The sequence below is a fragment of the Nomascus leucogenys genome, chromosome 11 (genome assembly GCF_006542625.1).
Source record: "Nomascus leucogenys isolate Asia chromosome 11, Asia_NLE_v1, whole genome shotgun sequence".
NCBI classification, from domain to species: Eukaryota; Metazoa; Chordata; class Mammalia; order Primates; family Hylobatidae; genus Nomascus; species Nomascus leucogenys.
Window position 1 is genome coordinate 118,771,091 of NC_044391.1, and position 23,032 is coordinate 118,794,122.

Consider the following 23,032-nt stretch of genomic DNA (forward strand, 5'->3'; position numbering starts at 1 on the left):
TCAGGTAAATCATGGTGGAAGCATCAGGTAAACCATGGTGGAAGCATCAGGTAAATCATGGTGGAAGCATCAGGTAAATCATGGTGGAAGCATCAGGTAAATCATGGTGGAAGCATCAGGTAAATCATGGTGGAAGCATCAGGTAAATCATAGTGGAAGCATCAGGTAAATCATGGTGGAAGCATCAGGTAAATCACGGTGGAAGCATCAGGTAAACCATGGTGGAAGCATCAGGTAAACCATAGTGGAAGCAAGGCATGGACTTTTTTTGGACAAAGGATGAAATTTAAAATTTTCTGTACATTTATCATTCTGTTAGAATATAATTTCTTTTAAAATAAATTCACATACATATGTATTTTTGAGAAGCCTTGAATTAATGGATTAGGAGATAATGTTTCCAGAAGTGTTTTTCCTTTCTCTAAATTGGTATTTCTTTTTAAATTGAAGAGGTCTTCCCTAAATTTTTTTCTAATAAAATTTTAATTTCTTAATTTTTTCTTGTAAAATTTTAGTTAATTTCTTTATTTTTTCTAGTAAAATTTGAGTGTAGACACCATAAATACTAGAGACAGACCAGATGCGGTGGCTCATGTCTGTAATCCCAGCACTTTGGGAGGCCGAGGTGGGCGGATCATGAGGTCAGGAGATCGAGATCATCCTGGCCAACATGGTGAAACCTCGTCTCTACTAAAAATACAAAAATTAGCTGGGTGTGGTGGTGGGCGCCTGTATTCCCAGCTACTCAGGAGGCGGAGGCAGTAGAATCACTTGAACCCAGGAGGTGGAGGCTGCAGTGAGCCAAGATGGCGCCGCTGCACTCCAGCCTGGGCGACAGAGCAAGACTCTGTCTCAAAAAAAAAAAAAAAAAAAAAAATGCTAGAGACAGATAAAAATACTCAGCTTTCAGAACTAAAAACTATCAGTACATTTCTTTTTCTGATCATTGTTATTATAACCTTCCTAATTCTAAAGTCACAAATTCCTTCTTCAGACAGTTCCGTCATTTGTTTATCAGTGACTGAAATGAAGCTATACAGTAATAATTATAAGGTAGCTTTACATGTAGATGCTGGACATCCTACATCCTAGAAGTTTTTGCCAACTCATTATTTTCCCTCAGCTGTTTTATTTTTTTTTTTATTTTTATTTTTTTTTGGAGACAGAGTCTCGCTCTGTTGCCCAGGCTGGAGTGCAGTGGCGCGATCTCGGCTCTCTGCAAGCTCTGCCTCCCGGGTTCACACCATTCTCCTGCCTCAGCCTCCCAAGTAGCTGGCACTACAGGCGCCTGCCACCATGCCTGGCTAATTTTTTGTATTTTTAGTAGAGACGGGGTTTCACCGTGTTAGTCAGAATGGTCTCGATCTCCTGACCTCGTGATCCACCTGCCTCGGCCTCCTAAAGTGCTGGGATTACAGGCGTGAGCCACTGCGCCCGGCCCCCTTAGCTCTTTTTAACTCTGCAGTTTATTGACGATTTTGTACAAGCATATGTTACTCTTTTCTTTTTTTTGAGATGAAGTTTTGCTTTTGTTGCCCAGGCTGGAGTGCAATGGCGTGATCTTGGCTCACTGCAGCCTCTGCCTCCTGGGTTCAAGCGACTCTCCTGCCTCAGCCTCCCGAGTAGCTGGGATTACAGGCACCCGCCACCACGCCTGGCTAATTTTTTGTATTTTTAGTACAGACGGGATTTCACCATGTTGGCCAGGCTGGTCTTGAACTCCTGACCTCAGGTGATCCACCCGCCTCAGACTCCCAAAGTGCTGCAATTACAGGCGTGAGCCACTGTGCCCGCCGGCATATGCCACTCTTTATGGCAACTATAAAACTTTATGAGTAAACTTCCTAACAATAGAAGGGTCTTATAAGCCTCAAGAATTTGTGTTTTGACTTCTGGGACAAGTAGCAACAGAAATCTATGTAATATTTCATGATTTCCTGCTCTTCTCTCTCAAAGCAGAATCAAAAACATAGTTGTATATGATTGTTGGATTCCTAAAAGTTGCTTCATGTAATCTAATGGGGAGAAATGCTTTAAATCGGACTATGCAAACTAATCAGTGTGATAAGTTTACTTGGTATTTGAACAGTATAATCAAAATTTATTTATATATTACTGAAGTTTATTAGTGACTAGAAAATGAAAACTTCCATTTACCAGTTGAACACCTAAAATAACACTTAACCAAATAATATAATTTATTAGTTTTTAAATATTACTGTATGTACTTGATAGAAATGCCTCCCTTTCCCAATTTGTGTTACATAAAATGTTGATATGATAAAAAGGAGCATACTTCAGATGAGTAATAATTTGGCTACATTTGTGTGACTTTATTTAGATATGTATAAAAGGCAAAATCCACATATTTAAATACCTGAACATACAAGCTTGTAAGATTGCTCCAGATCTGCCGGATTATGATAGGAGACCATTGGGTTTTGGCTCCTGGTAAGTATATTCTGTCCCTGTATGTATCATATTTTTGGTACAGGGAATCAAATAAAATGGATACTTAAATTTGCCTGAATGTTTGACTAAAGGGAAATAACCTGTTTTAACACTGTTATTCTCAGAATGCTTGTATTGTAAAGTTGATTACCTAGATATAGCAAAGTCTAGTTCTAAGGGTTTCTCAACCTTGGCACTGTTGACATTTTAGATCAGATAATTCTTTGTTGTGATGGGCTGTCCTGTACATTGTAAGACATTTAGCAGCATCCTTGGTGTCTGCCCATTAGATGCCAGTAGTACCCTCACAAAGTGACAAACAAAAATGTCTCCAGATGTCACCTTGGAGCCCTCCAGTGAAAACTACTAGTCTGAGTGACTTGAACGCTAACTTTAGCTCTGCTGCTGAAGTAACTAGCCGAAGGCAAGTCATTCCTACTTTTTGAGTTTCGTTTTTTCTACAAGGAGTGAAGAGTTGGATTTGTTGACCATTAACGTCACTTCAGGATTTTTTAAGTCTATGAGTCCCTCAGCTACACAGCCTATGACTTATAAGGTCATCTACTTGGCAGTCCCAACCATCTGGAACAATCTCTTTTTTTTGAAACAAGGTCTTACTATGTTGCGCAGCCTGGTCTCAAACTCCTGAGCCCAAGCATTCCTCCCACCTCAGCCTCCTGAGTATGGAGCAATCTTAAGTAGCAAGAATTAAATTCTTTGGCCTTTAAACAAGCAGGATAGATGTTTCAGTGAAAGTGAAATAATGTTTATGGACTTTACTCAAAAGAGAACCTCTCAGGCCTTCTCTTGAACCTCTCAAATTTTGCTTAAAAGCACAGTCCTAGTAAACTCGCCTCGTTGGACGAACAAGAATTGCAGAGGTGTGATTGTTTTGAAGCTGGATAATAATGAGTACATGAGGTCCCATACTATTCCGTTTGCTTTGTTTCTATTTGGAATTTTTCATATTAAAAAATTAAAGCCCATTTAGTTCTAATAGTTAAATGCCACATTTCTTGTTTTTTAGAAAATTGATCTGTTTAATTTCAAATGTTAATTGTGAAAATAACAAACTTTGCAGTAACAGAGTCTCTTTTCGGCAGCCATGAAGAACTGTACTCAAGTCGCCCTTACGGAGCCCTTGATTCAGGCTTCAATAGTGTGGACAGTGGTGATAAGAGATGGTCAGGGAATGAAGTAAGTGTTTTTTACATTCCGTGTGGTGTAACACCTGATTAAGAGAAAACAGAATGATGAAAATGAAAAGCATCTTAACTGGATTCAGTTTCTCACTGCATAAAATACAGAAAAGTCAAGATGGAGGCAAGCTTCCCACCCTCTCCAGCAGAACTGGCGTTCTGCATCCTTACCGGCTGTCACGTGGATTTCCGCCCGTTTCCTCATTGCCTCATGGAAATAGTTCATATCATAGAAAGGCAAACAGGAGCTGAGCCAGTTGAAACTGAAGCCTAAAATGTGAGGGGCCGGGTAATCTCGAGCAGAGGTGCTAGATGGTGAGAAAACAAGTGGGACTTCCAGCTGATGGGTAGAGACGAGGACCTTAGTAAAGGGTATTCATGTGCTCAAGAGGAATAACTTCCTGGCTAATTCTGTCGTTTTCCTGGTTTTTAAATTATTGATACTATGTTTTCTGCTCTTAAAAATTACTGTGTCCACAGAGAAGGTCTACAGAAGAAAAAAAGTTAAAAAAAATAAAAATTACTAATGAGCAATATTTTAGCTATGCATTAAGTTATTAAGTAAACTTTTGTTAGCAAGACTGATAACCTACTGTTTGTAACATTGTTTTATTGTGAATTGAAACCAAATTAATTTTAGACCACATCCTGTTTGTAATTTGGAATTACTTGTGTTTGTATGTCTTGGTGGGTGGGTTCATAAATGTGGCTGTATCAATACAGATATATATGTAGATATTTTAAATCTATATATATGATTTATGGAGTCATGAATCTTTTTTATTTTTTGAGACAGAGTCTTGCTCTTTCACCCAGGCTGGAGTGCAGTGGTGCCACCATGGCTCAAGCAGTCCTCCCACCTAAACCTCCTGAGTAGCTGGGACTACAGGCTTATGCCACCACGCCTGGCTAATTAAAAAAAATTTAGGGACGGGCTCTCCCTATATTGCCCAGGCTAGTCTCAAACTCCTGGGCTTGTCATTCCCACCTTGGTCTCCCAAAGTGTTGGGATTATAGGCATCAGCCACCACTCCAGGCCAGATTTTTATTTTTTTGAGATAGGATCTTGCTTTGTCGCACAGGCTGGAGTGCAGTGGTGGAATCCTATCTCATTGCAGCCTCGAACTCCTGGGCTGAAGCGATCGTCTCGCCTCAATATCCCAAGTATTAGGATTACAGCATGTGTGAGCACACCTAGCTAATTTACTCCTGGCCTCAAGTGATCCTCCTGCTTTGGTCTCCCAAAGCGCATGGATTACAGGCATGATCCGCCAGGCTCTAAAATGATTGTTTTTAATGTTTCTGCTTCTTTTTTAAGCCTACAGATGAATTTTCAGATCTGCCTCTTCGAGTAGCAGAGATTACTAAAGAACAAAGACTACGAAGAGAAAGCCAGTACCAAGAGAACCGCAGCAGTTTAGTAGTAACAAACGGCGGAGGTAAACATAACTCCGGTGAAGCTAAAGTGTCTGCAATCATTTAACTTTTTAAAGTTGTCTTTTTCATACCCACTCCTTTTGTTGGTGTATCTATAGCTTCTTCACTCTTCTTTTAAAGACTTCTTTTCATATTTGATTGAAAAATACTATTTTCCATTGGGATGAAACTATGATTTCTGGTTTCAGTCAGAGTTGAAATACAGTATTTCTCCCTTGTTTTTATTTTGGGAGGAAACTTTATATTAGAGACACTACACCTGGAGTAGATCTTTGTTAATCTGGATTTAACCGCGACCTTTTGAAGTACCATTCTCCCTTTTTAAGATTGTTGCTGTGGTCATTATTTGATCTCTTTTAGGAATTTAGTGCTTTTTTTTTTTTTTCAGTGTTTACCTTTTCTTCACCTGGAATTGTCAGATGTTCTTCAAGGGCATCTGAATCACAGTTTTCCTTATTCTGACATTAAAAAATTTGTAGTTCATTAGCAAGCAGCACTCTCTCTACTTGCTTATACTTCCGAAGCAGACTCTTGATTTTCGCATTCAATTCTGTATTGCTTGAATTGGTTTGAATTTAATGTTTAATGGCTAATTTCATATTTAAATTTTGAGGGCCAGTTATAAGGGAAAATAACTTTGATTTTCCAGAAACCTATTGCTTATCTGAGGAGAGCTTTCATTTCTCAGCCATGATTTCAATTAAATGGTTTGCTCTCCTTTTCCTTACCCTCTTGGATTCTTTACTCCTGTCGTTACCATTTCATTTACATTTCAGTAGTTTTAAGTGTTTCTCTCATATGAGGTACCTTTCTCCATCAGTTTATTTAAGACTTAAGATAATGTTGAGATCTGTGCGGGTATGGTAGCCACTAGCCACATGTGGTAATTATTGAGTATTTGAAATGTGTTTTTTTAGGCTGGGCGTGGTGGCTCACGCCTGTAATCCCAGCACTTTGGGAGGTTGAGATGGGTGGATTACTTGAGGTCAAGAGTTTGAGACCAGCTTGGTCAACATGGTGAAACCCCATCTCTACTAAAAACCAAAAAAAAAAAAAAAAAAAAAAAAAGCAGGGCATAGTGGCACATGCCTGTAATCCCAGCTACTCGGGAGGCTGAGGCAGGAGAATCACTTGAACTTGGGAGGCAGAGGTTGCAGTGAGCCAAGATCACGCCACTGCACTCCAGCCTGGGTGACAGGATGAGACTGTCTCAAAAAAAAAAAAAAAGAAATGTGGTTTTCCCAAATTGGTATGTACTGTAAGTATAAAATACACATCAGATTTTGAAGACTTCATTTGAAAAAAAGCGTGTAAAGTAGTAACATTTTGCATTGATTATATGTTGAAGTGATAATTAGACATATTGGACAATGTAAAATATTAAAATTAATGCTGCCTCTTTTACTTTAAAAAATATGGCTACTAGAAAATGTCAGATGATGTATGTGGTTCACCTTCATGGCTTGTGTTATTTTTCTCTTTGGCTACACTGGTCTAGATTGGATGAAGAAGTAAAGTTGACCACACTGGTCTAGATTGGATGAAGAAGTAAAGTTGGCCACACTGGTCTAGATTGGATGAAGAAGTAAAGTTACTTTCTTCAGAAATTGTCTTAATATAAACCGTTTATTTAGTCAGAAAAGTTTTAGCACATTTAAAAAATGCATTTATGTACCTGGTTTCTAATGTGGATATAAACTTAGAACCTTTTCATCTTTTTTAGCTATTAATAAAACTCTAATAACTCAAAATTCATTTTTATATTAATTGCATTCACAGAATTATTTATCAATAATTGAGTCAGAAGACTAAATTGAGAAATAGGCTTCCCCAAGTTCACTGTTCCAGCAACTGCGATTTTTAGGCAGCCTGTAGAACGTCATGAAGTAACGGGTTGTGGTTTAATGCATCTCCGGAAAAACTATCTTAGTAGGAAGTTTTTTTTCTAGTGTGCCATTTTAAGTAGTTGTTTCATTACTTTTAAACTTAAAAATAATGGGGGTTTCCCAAACTTAACAGATGAACAAGATGTGGCTAAAAATAATTTATATACGTCTCCTCACCCTAAAGCATTTTGAGAAGAAGAAACTCCTCAAATGAATCCCTTCCCATCCATAAACTATTATAAAAGATCTACATTGCTGACCTCTAGCAGATAGTTTTCCAAATAGGACAATCTTTGTTCTGATCTTTTTTGTTTCTGTTTAATTGACAACAATTACAGGAAGGGAGATAGTAGTCAGAAACTCTTTCTTTCTCAAGTCCAGTTTTCTCCTACCTTTTCTCTTTTTTGTGTGTGGCCTTTGACTTTCTTTTGAGTTGACTGTGTTCGGTTTTCCACCTGCCATCTCCTCACAGAGATATTAAGCCCCAGACCAAAAACACGAAAAACACAAAGATGCACCTTTCAGTCTTTAAAAATTAGTCTTCGCTCTTTATCTCACAAACTGAAACTACTGTGTTTAAAACAGTAAGGAGCGGTCCAAAGAAAAATGGTAGAGGTCTCTATTTCAATAATTATCATCAATTACTACATTCTTTAGTGAACTAGGAGTAAGGTTTTCTGGCGCCTATTTTTGTGAGTGGCCATGAACTAAATAATAAACACTTATGTGCCAGGCGTGTTGGCTGATGCCTGTAATCCCAGCACTTTGGGTGGCCAAAGTGGGTGGATCGCTTGAGCACAGGAGTTCGAGACCAGTGTGGCCAACATGGTGAAACCCCATATCTACTAAAAATACAAAAATTAGCCGGGCGTGGTGGTGCACACCTGGAATCCCAGCTACTCGGGAGGCTGAGGCAGGAAAATCGCTTGAACGTGAGAAGCAGAGGTTGCAGTGAGCCAAGATTACACCACTGCACTGCAGCCTGGGTGACAAAACAAAACAAAATAAAATATAAGTAAAATTAATATTTTTTGGTTTTTGAGAGGGAGTGTCACTCTGTCACCCGAGGTGGAGTTCAGTGGTACGGTCTTGGTTCACCGTAACCTCCGTCTCCCGGGTTCAAGCAATTCTCTTGTCTCAGCCTCCCGAGTAGCTGGGACTACAGGCGTGCACCACTAAGCCCAGCTAAATTTTGTATTTTTAGTAGAGACAGGATTTTAGCATATTGGTCAGGCTTGCCTCGAACTCCTGACTTCAGGTGATCCACCCACCTCCACCTCCCAAAGTGCTGGGATTACAGGCGTGAGCCACCAACCTTGGACAGAAAATGGGTAAAAAAAAAAAAAGACTTAAGTAATTTAAAGTTTTTATCATCCCTCCCACTTTCAAAATAGAAAATCATGGGGAAAAGGAAATAAGTAAATGTCTTTTATTGGCTGTCTAATTGGAATGTTTTTTTCTGGTGTGTGTGTGTGGTGTGTGTGTGTGTGTGTGTGTGTGTGGTGTATACAGTGGAACATGATCTAGATCAGATTGACTACATAGACAGCTGCACCGCAGAGGAAGAAGAGACCGAGGTGAGACAGCCCAGGGGACCGGACTCAGACAGCCTCAGTTCACAGTTTATGGCGTATATTGAACAGCGGCGAATCTCTCATGAGGTAGTACATAGATTGAAGCCTAAATATGTTGCTATCCCTTCATAAAAATCATTCGTAATAGTATAAAGTTTTGTTACATCAGTGATTTGTTGACTTAAGCCTAATTGTTTTCATTATGTTCACTTCTAATTTCAGTACTGAATTTTTCAGATTTATTCAGAAAAATCAGACAGTAGTCTCAAGTAGGCTTTAGGTTTATTTTTGAAACAAGAAGAAAGATTTCAGAATTTTGCAGAAGGAATAAAAGAAGTCTAGGTACTGTTAAGGCCTTCGAAGAAAGTACAAAGAAAAATACAGTGATGCTTTTCATTGTTGTTTTTATTGCTTTTTTATTGTTACTAACTGATAAATCATAGTTCGGTCAGTAGTTAACAGTTAAACCAAAAAGTTGACTTTTGTGGCAACATGCAGACTTAACCATAGAATTTTTATAATATGCTGAATTATATTGGAGCTTTTGTGCTAAGTCACACAGAACGTAAATTGTTTGCTATTAAACTTCTTGGGTATCTCTTAAGTGGAGCATTGAATTGCCTTAGAAAACAACTGTGCATTCAGCCCACTACAGAATCGCTGCCAATTCCCCAAGGGTCTCAGATAGAATAGCATTCTTCAGTCTATCTTGTCAGCATAATAAAATGGCTTCACTTTAGTGGATGTGATGTTGATGTCTGGAGTTGGTTTCAGGCTCTGAGCAGTGATTATTTGAGAAACACTTGGGTCCTTTCTAGAGAATGATGTATTATCCTTTTAGAAATAGAGAAGAATCTCTTTGGTCTGAGACAGCTAAAAGCAAAGAAAAAAAAAAAGAAATAGAGAATAATCATTTCAAGTGGGACATGTTGTAGAGTGATATTATCATTCTTTATTTAATGAGACAGAGTCTTACTCTGTCGCCCAGGCTGGTGTGCCTTGGCACGATCTCTGCTCACTGCAGCCTCCGCCTCCTGGATTCAAGTGATTCTCCTGCCTCAGCCTCCCGAGTAGCTGGGATTACAGGCACCCACCACCACGCCTGGCTAATTTTTATATTTTTAGTAGAGACGGGGTTTCACCATGTTGGCCAGGCTGGTCTCAAACTCCTGACCTCAGGTGATCTGCCCGCCTCAGCCTCCCAAAGTGCTGGGATTACAGGTGTGAGCCACCGCACCCAGCCAGTATTATCATTCTTTTTTTTAAAAAAAGGACTTTGGTTTTTCCTGTCTGAACACTTGAACACTGAATTTTTGTTGGTAAAGAGATACTCTTGTATTTAAAGTTGGATAAAATTATATAAGGCAAAGTCCTACAGCCCAGAGATAGCAGTGTACCAGGTGATTAATGAAACTACTTGTTGAGGCTGCTGGAGCAAGGGGCAACCAACTATTTTGCAATAAAATTAAAATTAACAATGACACATTATAATCCTTAAAGGAATTCATTTTCTTTTCTCCTGGTCTTTCTCTTTGATCATGTTATGGTTACTTAGGCTGTATAAATGGAGTATCTCTACTAAAAGTGAAAATGCCTATTATACTACTATGAAAAAAACAGTATTTCTTTAATTCATTATGTTGTTTTGTAATAATATTTTTAAAATTCTGGCTGCCTGTTACGTATGGTAGTCTTTATGACTTCTGTGTCATAAAGCTTTCGTAAAATTTAGCATCTGTGAAAATATGATGAGACAGCATTATTTTAGATGGTTTCACAACCAGTGAAGAAGTATCTTTTTATTTTCCTGAACACTATCTAAAAATGGAATGTTAAAAACTAACTTATGTGAGGTTTAAACACTCTACTATTATTTAATTTTATTATAATACTTGTCACATACATAGACCATTCCTGTCTGAACATGGTATGATTTTTTTTTTAATTAAACCAATGTCACATTCATTTTGTCATGAAAATTTTGTGTGCCTCTTAGAATAATTTTAGATAATTGCAGTATCATAAAACTAGGATGGGGCTGGACGTGGTGGCTCACGCCTGTAATCCCAGCACTGTGGGAGGCCAAGGCAGGTGGATCACTTGAGGTCAGGAGTTTGAGACCAGACTGGCCAACATGATGAAACGCCATCTCTACTAAAAAAAAAATATATATATATATAAAAAACCTAGCTGGGTGTCATGGCAGGTGCCTGTCGTCCCCGCTACTCAGGAGGCTGAGGCACGAGAGTCACTTGAACCTGGGCAGCGGACATTGCAGTGAGCCAAGATTGTGCCACTGCACTCCAGCCTAGGTGACAGAGCAAGATTCTGTATCCAAAAAAAAAACTAGGATGGTAAGTCACTGATATAATGTCCTAGAAGAGATTTGTGTTTATTTTTTAAAGTGGTATAGCTTGGCCTGGTGGCTCATTCCTGTAATCTCAGCAACTTGGGAGGCTGAAGTAGGAAGATTGCTTGAGCCCAGGAGTTTGAGACCAGCCTGAGCAACATAGAGACACTCTGTCTCTAAATAAACAAAAATTTTTAAATGGTGTATTCACTAAAATTAGAAAAATTATTTTTGCATCAGAGTTGTAGAATTGTAGTTTATTATTTGGGATCTCATGTCCAGACTTTAAGACAGTCAGTTGTTAGCCCTTTGAAGTAACTCACCAAAAGTTTCTAGTGACGTGTGATATACCTATTTCTTGGAGGTAGATGCTATTTCTTGGAAGTAAATGGTAAGTAGTTTTATGTTTGATTTGTAGATATCCTTTTTGGAAAAGTTGTTTTCTTATTTTTCCCTTGATGAATAATCATTTTGATGATTATTTTTGGTGTTGAAACAAGATTGTATTGCTTCTATAGGTTTTCCTTTGATAACCTTTAATCCTCTACCTTTGATTTATAATTTTATTTTTCAGCGTGTGGTCTGTATTTTAAACCAGTTTAATTTTCCTCAGTAATACTTTTTGAAAATGACCTTTTACTCTTTAGTTTGTAAATAAGTAAAATTGTCAATAATATTTTCCTTTTAAATACGGTATTTTACCATAAATAGAAATTACTTTTTGTTTTATCTTGATATTCACCAACACACTCAAGACTGTTTGTACGAGTATGATAAGAGACAATTTGTTGTGATGGATACAGCAATGTAATCTGCCCAGTGAACTCACTATTACCAGAAATGTTCAAGAGAAACTGAGCAAATGTTAGGGTAGGATAGGTGGGGATTTCTGTCCTAAATGGAAGTCTGTTAGTGACCTCTTCAGTTCCTTTCCAATTCTAACATCTTATTATTCAGTAAATATTACTGTGCTTGGTCATTGTAATGTAAATAATACAGTGAGAAGGAAATCTACTTTCTTATAAAATAAAATAAATGTGGATTGTGAATGTTTTTGTTTATTAAAGCAGCAGTATAGCATATGATGCTTTTAAACTTAAAGTTTACATTTGAAGAGTCTATTAAAATATTTTTTAGTGTAATATACAAATTAAATGACAAATTGGATGTGAACTGTATAATCGCAGTGTTCTGGATTAATATACTAAATTTATTTATTTCTGTCCTCTGGCCTAGGGTTCACCAGTAAAGCCATTAGCCATTAGGGAGTTTCAAAAAACAGAAGATATGAGAAGATATTTACATCAAAACAGGTTTGAAAAACCGATTCTACTTAGTTTGTTTCTGTCTTAATCATGAGAGCATAAAGTAATTTTGGTTTTATGCAGATCTGTGTATAATAAAGATATTTAGATGCATGTACTTAGAACTGAGTGATGGTGTCCTCATGCCGTAGCAAAGGTAAAAACTGATTTGATTCTAAATTGAGACCATCTAAATCACTACCTACACAGTTAATCGATCTGAAGATACTTAGTAGCAATGAGATTTTGTGGTGAAGCTATATGGATTCGTGCACAAAAAGGGCTAAAAGAATTTCAGGACTGGGCATAGTGGCTAACACTTGTAATCCCAACACTTTGGGAGGCCAAGGCGGGAGGCTTGCTTGAGCCCAGGAGTTTGAGACCAGTCTGAGCATCATTCTACCCCTCTACAAAAAGAAAAAAAAATAGCCTGGCATGGTGGTGCATGCCTGTGGTCCCAGCAACTCAGAGGCTGAGGTAGGAGGATCGCTTGAACCTGGAGGTTGAGGCTGCAGTGAACCCAGTGTGTGCCATTGCAGTCCAACCTGGGCAGCAGAGTGAGACCCTGTCTCAAAAAAAAAAAAAAAATACAAAAATACAAAAAACAAAAACAAAAAACGAATTTCGAGAGTTCTAATTTTTTTTAACTTACATTTTTGACTGGATAACAGAGAGAAATAGGCAGAGATGGTGATACGTATCACTAGTCCTGTCTCCGTTATTACACTCTTTCCACTGTACTTGGTGCCTGTGAGAATATTTTGAAAATTAGGCCCTGTGTGGTGGCTCATATCTGTAATGCCAGCACTTTGGGAGGCCGAGGCAGGTGGATCATTTGAGGTCAGGAGTTCAAGACCAGCCTGGCCAACGTGGTGAAACACCGTCTCTACTAAAAATACAAAAAATAGCTGGGTGTGGTGGCGCACACCTGTAATTCCAGCTACTTGGGAGGCTGAGGCAGGAGAATCGCTTGAACCCAGGAGGCGGAGGTTGCAGTGAGCTGAGATTGCACCATTACACTCCAGCCTGGGTGACAGAGTGAGACTCCGTCTCAAAAAAAACAAAAGAAGAATATGTTGAAAATTAGCTTGATCATTTAGAGCACTGCTTCTCATTCTTGAATTCCAGAATGTTTCTTGCCATGAACTATTTCACAGTAGTTGGAAATTTCAGCCTTTAGTTCTTTGCCTTCTGGTTTTATGAAGTCTTGATACGCCTGTTCTTAAGTGACGGTAAATTTACATAGTTCTTATACTTGACAAGGTATTAAAGTTAACTTGGGGGGCTGAGATATAGATGGAATAAATAGGGAGAAAAAAGACAGACATCTCATAACTTTGACGTTTAAACTCTTTATCACTTAACTCATGGAGATTTAATTAAATTTTGTATGCTTGAAATTTACTTCAGAATGTCTTTTCAGTTGCCATGTGTCCTTTTATTGAGAGTCTAGTCTTTTGAGATTCCAGTTTTATGCAGGAGTTTCCAGTTACATTCCCCACCTTGAGTGGGCCTGCATTTTATACCTCCTGTCCCTCTCACGTCCTGCATCCATCATAGGTGAAGCTCAGGAGCTCCAGGATTTAGTGGAAACGCTCAAGGAAAAAGCTGGCTTTTTCACTCAGTTACCTTATGTGTTAGTTTTCTGTTGCTTGTGTTACAAAGTTAGCAGTTTAGAACAACACCTCTTTATTATATTATACTTCTGGAGGATAGAGCCTGGGCAGGCCCCGGCTGGGTTCTCTACTTAGAGGCCAAAGTCAGTGTATCGGCTGGCCTGGATTCTCATGTGGAGACTGTGCAGGAGAATTCATTTTCACACTCCTATATCTTGGCAGAATTCAGTTTGATGCAGTTACCGTTCCCCATTACTGAGGTCCCCATTATTTTCCTGGCTGCCAGCTGGTGGCCATTCTTGGTGTTTAGAGGCCACCCACATTCCTTCTTCATGGCTCCCTCCATCTTCAAACCAGGAATGACAGGTCAAATCCTCCTTGTGTTTGGAATCTTTCTCACTTCCCTTTCTGCCACACTCGCAAATTCTTTTCTTTTGCTTTTAAGGGCTTGTGATTATGTTAGGTCAACCTGGATAATCTCCTCATTTTAAGGCCAGCTGATTAGTAACCTTAATTTCATCTGCAAAGCATTTTTTTAATGTAATACAACAGCATTCACTAGAGTAAGGCCAGGGACCGAGATCATGGAAGCCGAAAGTCTGCCTACTGCATCTTAGGCCAGAGTTCCTGTTTTTACTTCTTTTTGAAAGTCTGTGGATTCTTTATTTTCATGGCACCTTAGCAATACATTTTAAAAGCTTGTTTTATTTTATTCAGCATTTTGGTTATTTCCGTTGGAAGAGTCATTCAGGGCGTTTAGTCTGCCACAGTGCTGGAAACTAAAGCTGGGATTACATGTTTTGTTTTGTGACAGGGTCTTGCTCTATTGCCTAGGCTGGAGTGCAGTGTTGTGATCATGGTCACTGCAGCCTCTACCTCCCAGGCTCAAGCAATCCTCCCACCTCAGCCTCTGGAGTAGCTGCAACTTCAGGCATGTGCTACATACTCAGCAAATTTTTTGTTATTTTTAGTAGAGACAGAAATCTCACTATGTTGCCCAGGCCGGTCTCAGACTCCAAGATTGAAGTACTAACCCTCCTGCTTCGGCCTCCCAAAGCCCTGGGATTACAGGTGTGAGCCACTGCACGCAGCCATGATTACTGTTTAACTCGGGTTCCATAGCACAGTCCTTGGATAAGAACTCCATACTTGATCCTAGTAACCAGTTACGCTCTAGGATCAATATATACTTCATGTTTTTAATCAGCAGGTATTCGTGAAATATCTACTATGTGCCAAGTTCCTTTCCAGATGTTGGGATATAGCTATGAACTTGGTCAAAATTCCTGCCCTCCTGGAGCTTACATTCAAGTGGAATGTTGAATTCGAACCTAAAAAGACATAGTCGCCTCAGAATGACTGACAGCTCTCAGGCTAGCAAGACTTGTCTCTAATCTGAATAACATGTTAACAAAAAGACTCTACCTCAGCAGTCTGTCAGTTACAGCAACTCAAAAACATTGAGTGAGCCTAAGGAATCCTCTGCTAGTGAGCTGAAAAGGAAAGCTTGCTTACCCCTTTCTTTCTTCCAGTTCTTTTCCCCTACCCTCATCCACCACGTACATTTCTTCCCACCTACCACTCCCCTACCCCTACCCACATAGAGTCTGCCCTACTGGGAGGTCATAAACATAGGGAGATATAATAAATAAAAGGTGTGAATGTTTTGTAGTATTTGCCAAGATGGATTATGTAAATTTGAAATGGAAACTAGCAAAAATTATGTTTTAAAAAAATTGTTAAAATAATTTTTTATGGGCTGGGTGCAGTGGCTCATGTCTGTAATCCCAGCACTTTGGGAGTCCGAGGCCAGCAGATCACCTGAGCTCAGGAGTTCCAGACCAGCCTGGCCAACATGGTGAAACCTGATCTCTACTAAAAATACAAAAATTAGTCGGGTGTGGTAGCTTGCACCTGTAGTCCTAGCTACTTGGGAGGCTGAGGCAGGAGAATCGCTTGAATCCTGGAGGTGGAGGTTGCAGTGAGCCGAGATTGCACCACTGCATTCCAGCCTGGGTGACAGAGCAAGACTCTGTCTTAAAAAAAAAAAAAATATATATTATAGGGCCTACTTATAATTTGAATAGCATTTTAGTTCAGGAGAGATGATAATATCAGATTAGGTTCTGTAAAGTGTGTTATAGCTTCTATAAGAAGCAACATAGAATTAACATTTAGATAAAACCTGCAAGTTTTTTTGTTTCATGTTATATAGACAAAGCCAGAAAAGCTACTCACATTAATTATGTGATTTTGTAAATAAAGAAAAACAGAGAAGGCAGTTTAGTCTGCCTTATACTGGCCGGGTATAATACACCTGTAATCCCAGCACTATACTGGCCAGGTGTAATACACCTGTAATCCCAGCACTTTGGGAGGCCAAGGCAGGTGGATCCCCTGAGGTCAGTAATTCAAGACCATCCTGGCCAACATGGCAAAACCCTGTCTCTACTAAAAATACAAAAAATTAGTCGGGCATGGTGGCGTGCACCTGTAATCCCGGCTACTTGGGAGGCTGAGGCAGGAGAATTGCTTGAACCCAGAAGGCAGAGGCTGCAGTGAGCTGAGATTGTGCCCCTGCCCTCCAGCCCGGGCAACAGATACGCCATCTCAAAAGAAAAAAAAGAGTCTGCCTTATAGAGATAAAAGTCTGGTTTACGTAGCTCAAGTAAGTTCAAGATTTAAAAGAGATACATACATGTTACCTGCATTTTTGTTTTTTATGTCTCAATATTCCACGCTTTTTCGGGAGAGGGTGCTACTGTCATTCATTCAAGCAATATTTCTTAAGCGCTATAGTGGTTCTGTCTCTGTTCCAAATCCCTGATATTTTAGAGTTACTTTTTAGTGGATGTAGACAAATATATGTAACAAGTATGTTTCAGGTACTGCTAGGTGCTATGAAGAAAAATAAAGCAGGATAAAAGAGATGGTAGGGTGAGGGAAGAGTGAAAGTGATGTTAGATGCAGTGATAATACTTCAGTAGAAACCTGAAAAAGAGCAAACATTATGGCGGTCTAGGGGTGGAACTTTCTAGGTGGAGGTTCTGAGGCAGGAACATGCTTTTGGTGTATTCAAGAAACACCCAGGAGTCTGAGTAAAGCAGGACAAATCTGGGATGTGAGATGAGAGTTCTGCTGTGGTTATGTTCTATTTCAGGTACCCACAAGACATCCAAGTGGAATTATCAAGTAAGCAGTTAGATTTATGAGTTTGGAGTAAGGTGGCAAGAATTAGGGCTTGAACAACCAGAAAAACAAACTGAGCAGGGGTGGTCATGGGGATAGGAGAAAGAGGGTAGTGTCCTAGAGGCTAAATGAAAACAGTTGTTGTTTTTGTTTTTTTGAGACACAGTCTCTGTCACCCAGGCTGGAGTGCAGTGGTGTCATCATAGCTCATAAGCAGCCTTGATCTCCTGGACTCAAGATCCTCCCGCCTTGGCCTCCCAAAATGCTGGGATTAAAAGCATGAGCCACTGTGCCTGGCCTTGAAAACGGTGTTTGAAGAAGTATAGAGAAGAATGAACAACATCACTTAGTGCTCATAGGGTTTTTGTTTTTTTTTTTCCAGACGGAGCCTCGCTCTGTCTCCAGGCTGGAGTGCAGTGGTGCGATCTTGACTCACTGCAACCTCCACCTCCCGGGTTCAAGCAATTCCCCTGCCTCAGCCTTCTGAGTAGCTGGGACTACAGGTGCGCGCCACCACACCCGGCCAGTTTTCTGTATTTTTTTAGTAGAGACGGAGTTTCACCATGTTGGCCAGGATGGTCTCAATCTCCTGACTTCATGATCCACCCGCCTCGGCCTCCCAAAGTGCTGGGATTACGGGCGTGAGCCACTGCACCCAGCCCTGCTGATAGGTTTAATAAGGGGAGGACTAAGAAATAACTATTGGATTTGGGGATGTCAAGATCATTGACAAACTTGTGAGGTGAAAGAACAGTTTTAGTGAAACTGTAAGGACAGGATGCAGATTGGATTGGGTACAAAATACAGTAATGAGATAAAGTGGAAACAATGGGTTTGACTGGCTTTTTAAAGAAGTATTGTAAAAAGAGGGTAAATGAATATATGTACTTGTAATCCCAGCACTTTGAGAGGCCAAGGTGGGTGGTTTGCTTGAGCCCAGGAGTTCGAGACCAGCCTGGGCAACATGGCGAAACCCCATCTCTACCAAAAATAGACAAAAATTAGCCGGGCATGGTGTTGCACACCTGTAGTTCCAGCTACTTGGGAAGCTGAGGTAGGATTGCTTAACTGTGGGAGGTGGAGGTCTCAGCTGAGATTGCACCACTGCATTCAAGCCTGGACAACAGAGTGAGACGAGACTCTGTCAAAAAAAAAAAAAAAAAGAAAGAAACATACATAGGTAGAAAGAAGATTTAAAGGAGATACATACATGTTACCTGCATTTTTGTTTTTTATGTCTCAATATTCCATGCTTTTTCGGGGGAGGGTGCTACTGTCATTCATTCAAGCAATATTTCTTAAGCACTAGAAAGTGCTTAAGAAACTAGAAAGAAGGTATGTATTAAAAAATTGAAAAGCGGCTGGGCACAGTGGCTCACACCTGTAATCCCAGCACTTTGGGAGGCTGAGGTGAGTGGATCACCTGAGGTCAGGAGTTCAAGACCAGCCTGGCCAACATGGTGAAACCCCGTCTCTACTAAAAATACAAAAATTAGCCAAGTGTGGTGGCGCATGCCTGTAATCCCAGCTACTCAGGAGGCTGACGCAGAAGAATCTCTTGAACCTGGGAGGTGGAGGTTGTGGTGAGCGAGATCTCGCCACTGCACTCCAGCCTGAGTGACAGGGCAAGACTCTGTCTCAAAACAAAACAAAACAAAAATTGAAAAGCATTGTTAAAGTATAGTGTTCAGGTTAGGGCACATAAACACACTTGAGTTGGTTTATTTGGTCCTTTCTGTGTTTTGTTTCAGTTCATCTACAGATGGCCGCTAAAAGCTATGGGAAATTTTAACAGTGAAATTAGTAATCTAGGGAGAAAGTTGCAGTTAATTCCTGTTACTCTAAATGTGTAATCAGGGCGTGGCGCGGTGGCCCACACCCGTAATCCCAGCACTCCGAGGCCTAGGTGGGTGGATCACTTGAAAGCTCAGGAGTTTGAGAGCAACCTGGGTTAACAGCAAAACCCCGTCTCTACAAAAACTACAGAAATAAGCCTGGGTTGGTTGACACACACCTGTAGGCCAGCTACTCGAAAGGCTGAGGCGATATTATCATTTGAGGCCAGGAGGTCGAATCTGCAGTGAGCCATGATCACGGCATTGCACTCCACCTTGGGCCACAGAGTGACATCCTGTCTCAAAAAAAAAAAAAAAGGCTGGGCGCAGTGGCTCACACGCCTGTAATCCAGGTACTTTAGGAGGCTGAGGTGGGAGGATGGCTTGAGGGGCAGGAGTTTGAGACCAGCCTGGGCAACATAATAAGACCCTCATTGCCACAAAAAAATTAAAAAAAAAAAAAAAAAAAAAACAGCTGGGCGTGATGGCTGGAGCCCAGGAGGTCAAGACTGCAGTGAGCCATGATGGCGGGGTTTTTTTGTTCCCCTAATAGCACACTGATTTCAGTGCCTGTAGATCAGCCTGATAGGCTAATCAGTATAGTTTTGGAGGCCAGGTCCTAAACATCAGACAGTAACTACTTTTGCCAGTTGTAGTTTCAGGCACAAAGATGAGTTAGAGACTTGAGCAATGAAATCTGTTTCAGGAAAAGGATAAATAGTAAACTATAAGAATTAACACTGATAACAGTGAGAAGGAAGTACTCCTTTTTTTTTGTTTTTTTAAGCATTAAAAAGGGCTTCATATTTTTCTTAAAAATAAAAAAAACAATCTTTATTTGTGTTAAAATTGCTTCATCGATTGAAGGTGTGCTTTATAAGTACAGTTACCAGGTTCTGTAGTTGACAAAATGTGTGTAAAAGGATCTCAGTTTACATGTATCTTGTTTTAATCATGGTGGTAACGAAGATAATAGTTATTTGTGTTATAAAGAAATGATAGTGTTTGAAAAGTGATCTCAATTAACTGTATTGTTGGTATTGGCTGACGCAGACAGTAATACCACATGAAACGGGTTGGAGGCATCAGATTTTCCTCTGGTTTCACTTAATGACTTGGACTTAGGTTTACAAAATGCAGCTACTCCTTCAATGCTAACTAGGCAGTTTGCTACTGATTAATAGAAAGCTACATTTACAATAAAAATTTCATTTGTTTTTTATTTATCTGTTTGTCTTTTTATCAAAGAGTTTTTTTCTTTCTTCTTTTTTGGGTCAGGGTTCCAGTTGAGCCGTCTTCCCTCTTGTCACTATCAGCAAGTCACAATCAGGTAACGTTTAGTAGTTGTGTTTATTTTTGCTTTTTAAACTAAGATGATTTTTTTTCTTTTATAATACTTAAATTGCCATTAATTGCCAGGTATATTTAAGCATTACTAGCTGTCTCAATCAATTAATATAACATATGTACGTGATACTTGCTAACAGTGTTTTTAGACACTAGATAGAAAATCTTTACCTTCATGATGGCTTTATAGTATTAGTTTGGTGCAAAAGTAATTGCAGTTTCTCCCATCACTTTCAATGGCAGAAACTGCAATTACTTTTGCACCAACCTAATATATATATAAGAACAGTGCAAAGATGGGAAAAGATTAGCAATAAACACATTTCAAGCAATGCTAGGTGGCTTCAAAGCAAAAGTTGCATGGGTGAACAGTAGTTTCCTAAACTGATAGGGAATATTGGTAATGTGACCCTGACTTTTACTTTCATATGCACGATAATGCTTTGGTTCCAGCTGTCACACACAGACCTGGAACTTCATCGGAGAAGGGAGCAGTTAGTAGAGCGCACTCGGAGAGAGGCTCAGCTTGCTGCCCTGCAGTATGAGGAGGAGAAAATAAGGACCAAGCAGATCCAGAGAGATGCTGTCCTGGACTTTGTCAAAGTGAGTCCTTTGAATGAGACGGTTCAAGCTGCTGACTGGCTCAGTGCTTATTTGTTTGGTCAGGCCTGTCGGTTTTTATTGTCCATTAAAATGTCAACCATTTTTCTCTCTGCAAGGAATCTTGACTAAATAGAGTGTCTCTTTTACTTGCGTCTATCTGCATGAGGACAATAGAAGTGATTATCTTATTCACGGTAAATCTGTCATTGGACACGTCACTTTACTATCCAGCTGCCATTTCCTCAATTTCTAGTGTCGTAGTAAAGATGAGTAAGATGACAGTGAAAGTGCTATGCGAACCATAAAAGGCCCGTGCAGATGTAAACTGTTACGCAGACCTCTCTCCAGCTTCCTCGCTTTCCTAAATAACAAAAGTTTGCTAGCCTCACAGGCTTAACCCTTCTCAGGAACTTTGATTTGTTCCTTTCTGCTCTCCACACACATTCAATCAACAACCCCGTTAATATTTCTTAACATTTTGCAGCCTCTATAGTAGTGCCTGAAACATTGTCATTTTATTTTACCTGTATTACTTATCTTTTTGTTCTGAAATCATTTTTTTCTTCATCATTAATTATTTGTAATTTTGTTGACTTAATATCTGTCTCTCATTTATCTGTAGTCTCCATGAAGGTAAGAACCATGTCTGTTTTACTTACTGCTGTATCCCTAGACCTTAGCAGGTCTTAGCTCATAGTAATGGTCAATAAGTATTTGTTGAATGATTAAATGAATTTTTCTTGTCTACTAAAGACTTTACTGTATTTCATACTTTAACTAGAGACCATCTTCTTTAAGTACCATGCATATGTCTGTTTTACTGTTTTACCTGATAAACTCTTTTTTTCTGAATGTACCAGACCCTTGGTGATGATGTTTAACTCTCTTTCTCACCTGATTCCTCTTCATCCAACAAGTTCCCTTGTCTATTGTTTTCTGTAAAAATGTAGGCAAATCTGGCCGGGTACGGTGGCTCACGCCTGTAGTCCCGGCACTTTGGGAGGCCAAGGTGGGTGGATCACCTGAGGTCAGGAGTTTGAGACCAGCCTGGCCAACATGGCAAAACCCTGTCTCAAGTAAAAATTAAAAAATCAGCTGGGTGTGGTGGTGCATGCCTGTAATCCCAGCTAACCAGGAGGCTGAAGTGGAAGAATTGTCTGAGCCCGGGAGGTGGAGGTTGCAGTGAGCTGAGATCACACCACTGCACTTCATGCAGCCTGGTCGACAGAGTGAGACTCCATCTCAAAAAAAAAAAAAAAAAAAAAAAAAAAAAAAAAAAGGCAAATCTTTTGACCAATAGCAGAAATACTAAAATTAATATTCCTACAAGCAGAAGTTCACAAAGGTACCTCCCTCCCTCGAAACCTTGTCTGCCCTGAGATGTTTCTTCTTTTCGTACCTTTTCAGCCCTCATAAGAATTGTTAGTGCACCAATGGCCATGTTCTCCTCACCTCCTTTGTCTCTGTCATTGCATTTTCACACAAGTCATCTAACACTGTACACACTATATCTCCTCATTTGTCCAACCATTTCCCTTTCCCTTAGGTCCCTACTTGATTTGTTACTACATACAAACTTTTTAATATAGTTCTCTTGAAACTAATGGAAATGCTTTATTGGTTTATTCTTCATAGGTCATTTGTGTTCAGGTTTCACAGATGAGGAAGCTGCAGGTCTAGGAAGATTAAGCAATGTGGTCATTTGTAGTATATTTGTTTTCTGAATCAGGCAAACCTAGACTCTTCTGAAAGCCTCACTTTGTTCGTCCATTTGACTTGATAGACCTTCATGGAATGCTGGTTGTACAAGGAATATAAAGATGCGTAAAATACAAGCCCTGCCCACCAGGCACAGCTTAGACCTTGTCAGGGAAATAAACGCAAATAAAACAGAAAATAAGGCAGCTTATAATGAAAGTGCTAGTTTTATATTCAAGACAATAGAAGACTTAGAGAACAAGTATCATCAGAATTGACCTCAAAAAGAAATGATAGGGACCCTGAAGAATGAGTAGGTAGGATATAGCTGGGAAGAAAAGACTGGATGATGGTGTAAAGGGGGGTTCGTTCTAGGCTGAGGAAATCTAAACAGGATGGGAGCTGGGAATGGCCTTGTATGATTTGTAGATTTAAAATAATGGCACTTGCAGGAAATACCAGCTGGCCTAGAGAGTTTATATTGAAGACTTATGGGAAAAATGAATTATTGAGATGATGATAATAGTACTTAAAACTTATTGA

General features: G+C 39.6%; 1 protein-coding gene across 10 annotated transcripts in view; it reads left to right on the forward strand.

The window, feature by feature from the left end:
• The window catches only part of LRCH3 (leucine rich repeats and calponin homology domain containing 3), a 94,875-nt gene that overhangs the window by 40,254 nt on the left and 31,589 nt on the right, over positions 1-23,032 (forward strand). For all 10 annotated transcript variants that reach the window (XR_004032377.1, XM_030823053.1, XM_030823056.1 and 7 more), the window contains exons 6-12: positions 2,342-2,451; positions 3,555-3,648; positions 4,969-5,089; positions 8,486-8,634; positions 12,134-12,210; positions 20,120-20,171; positions 20,642-20,791. Coding sequence is in view for 9 of the 10 variants with exons in the window: in XM_030823053.1 (XP_030678913.1) it covers positions 2,342-2,451; positions 3,555-3,648; positions 4,969-5,089; positions 8,486-8,634; positions 12,134-12,210; positions 20,120-20,171; positions 20,642-20,791 (753 nt within the window). In the remaining variant the exon portion in view is untranslated. The remainder of the gene's footprint in view (positions 1-2,341; positions 2,452-3,554; positions 3,649-4,968; positions 5,090-8,485; positions 8,635-12,133; positions 12,211-20,119; positions 20,172-20,641; positions 20,792-23,032) is intronic.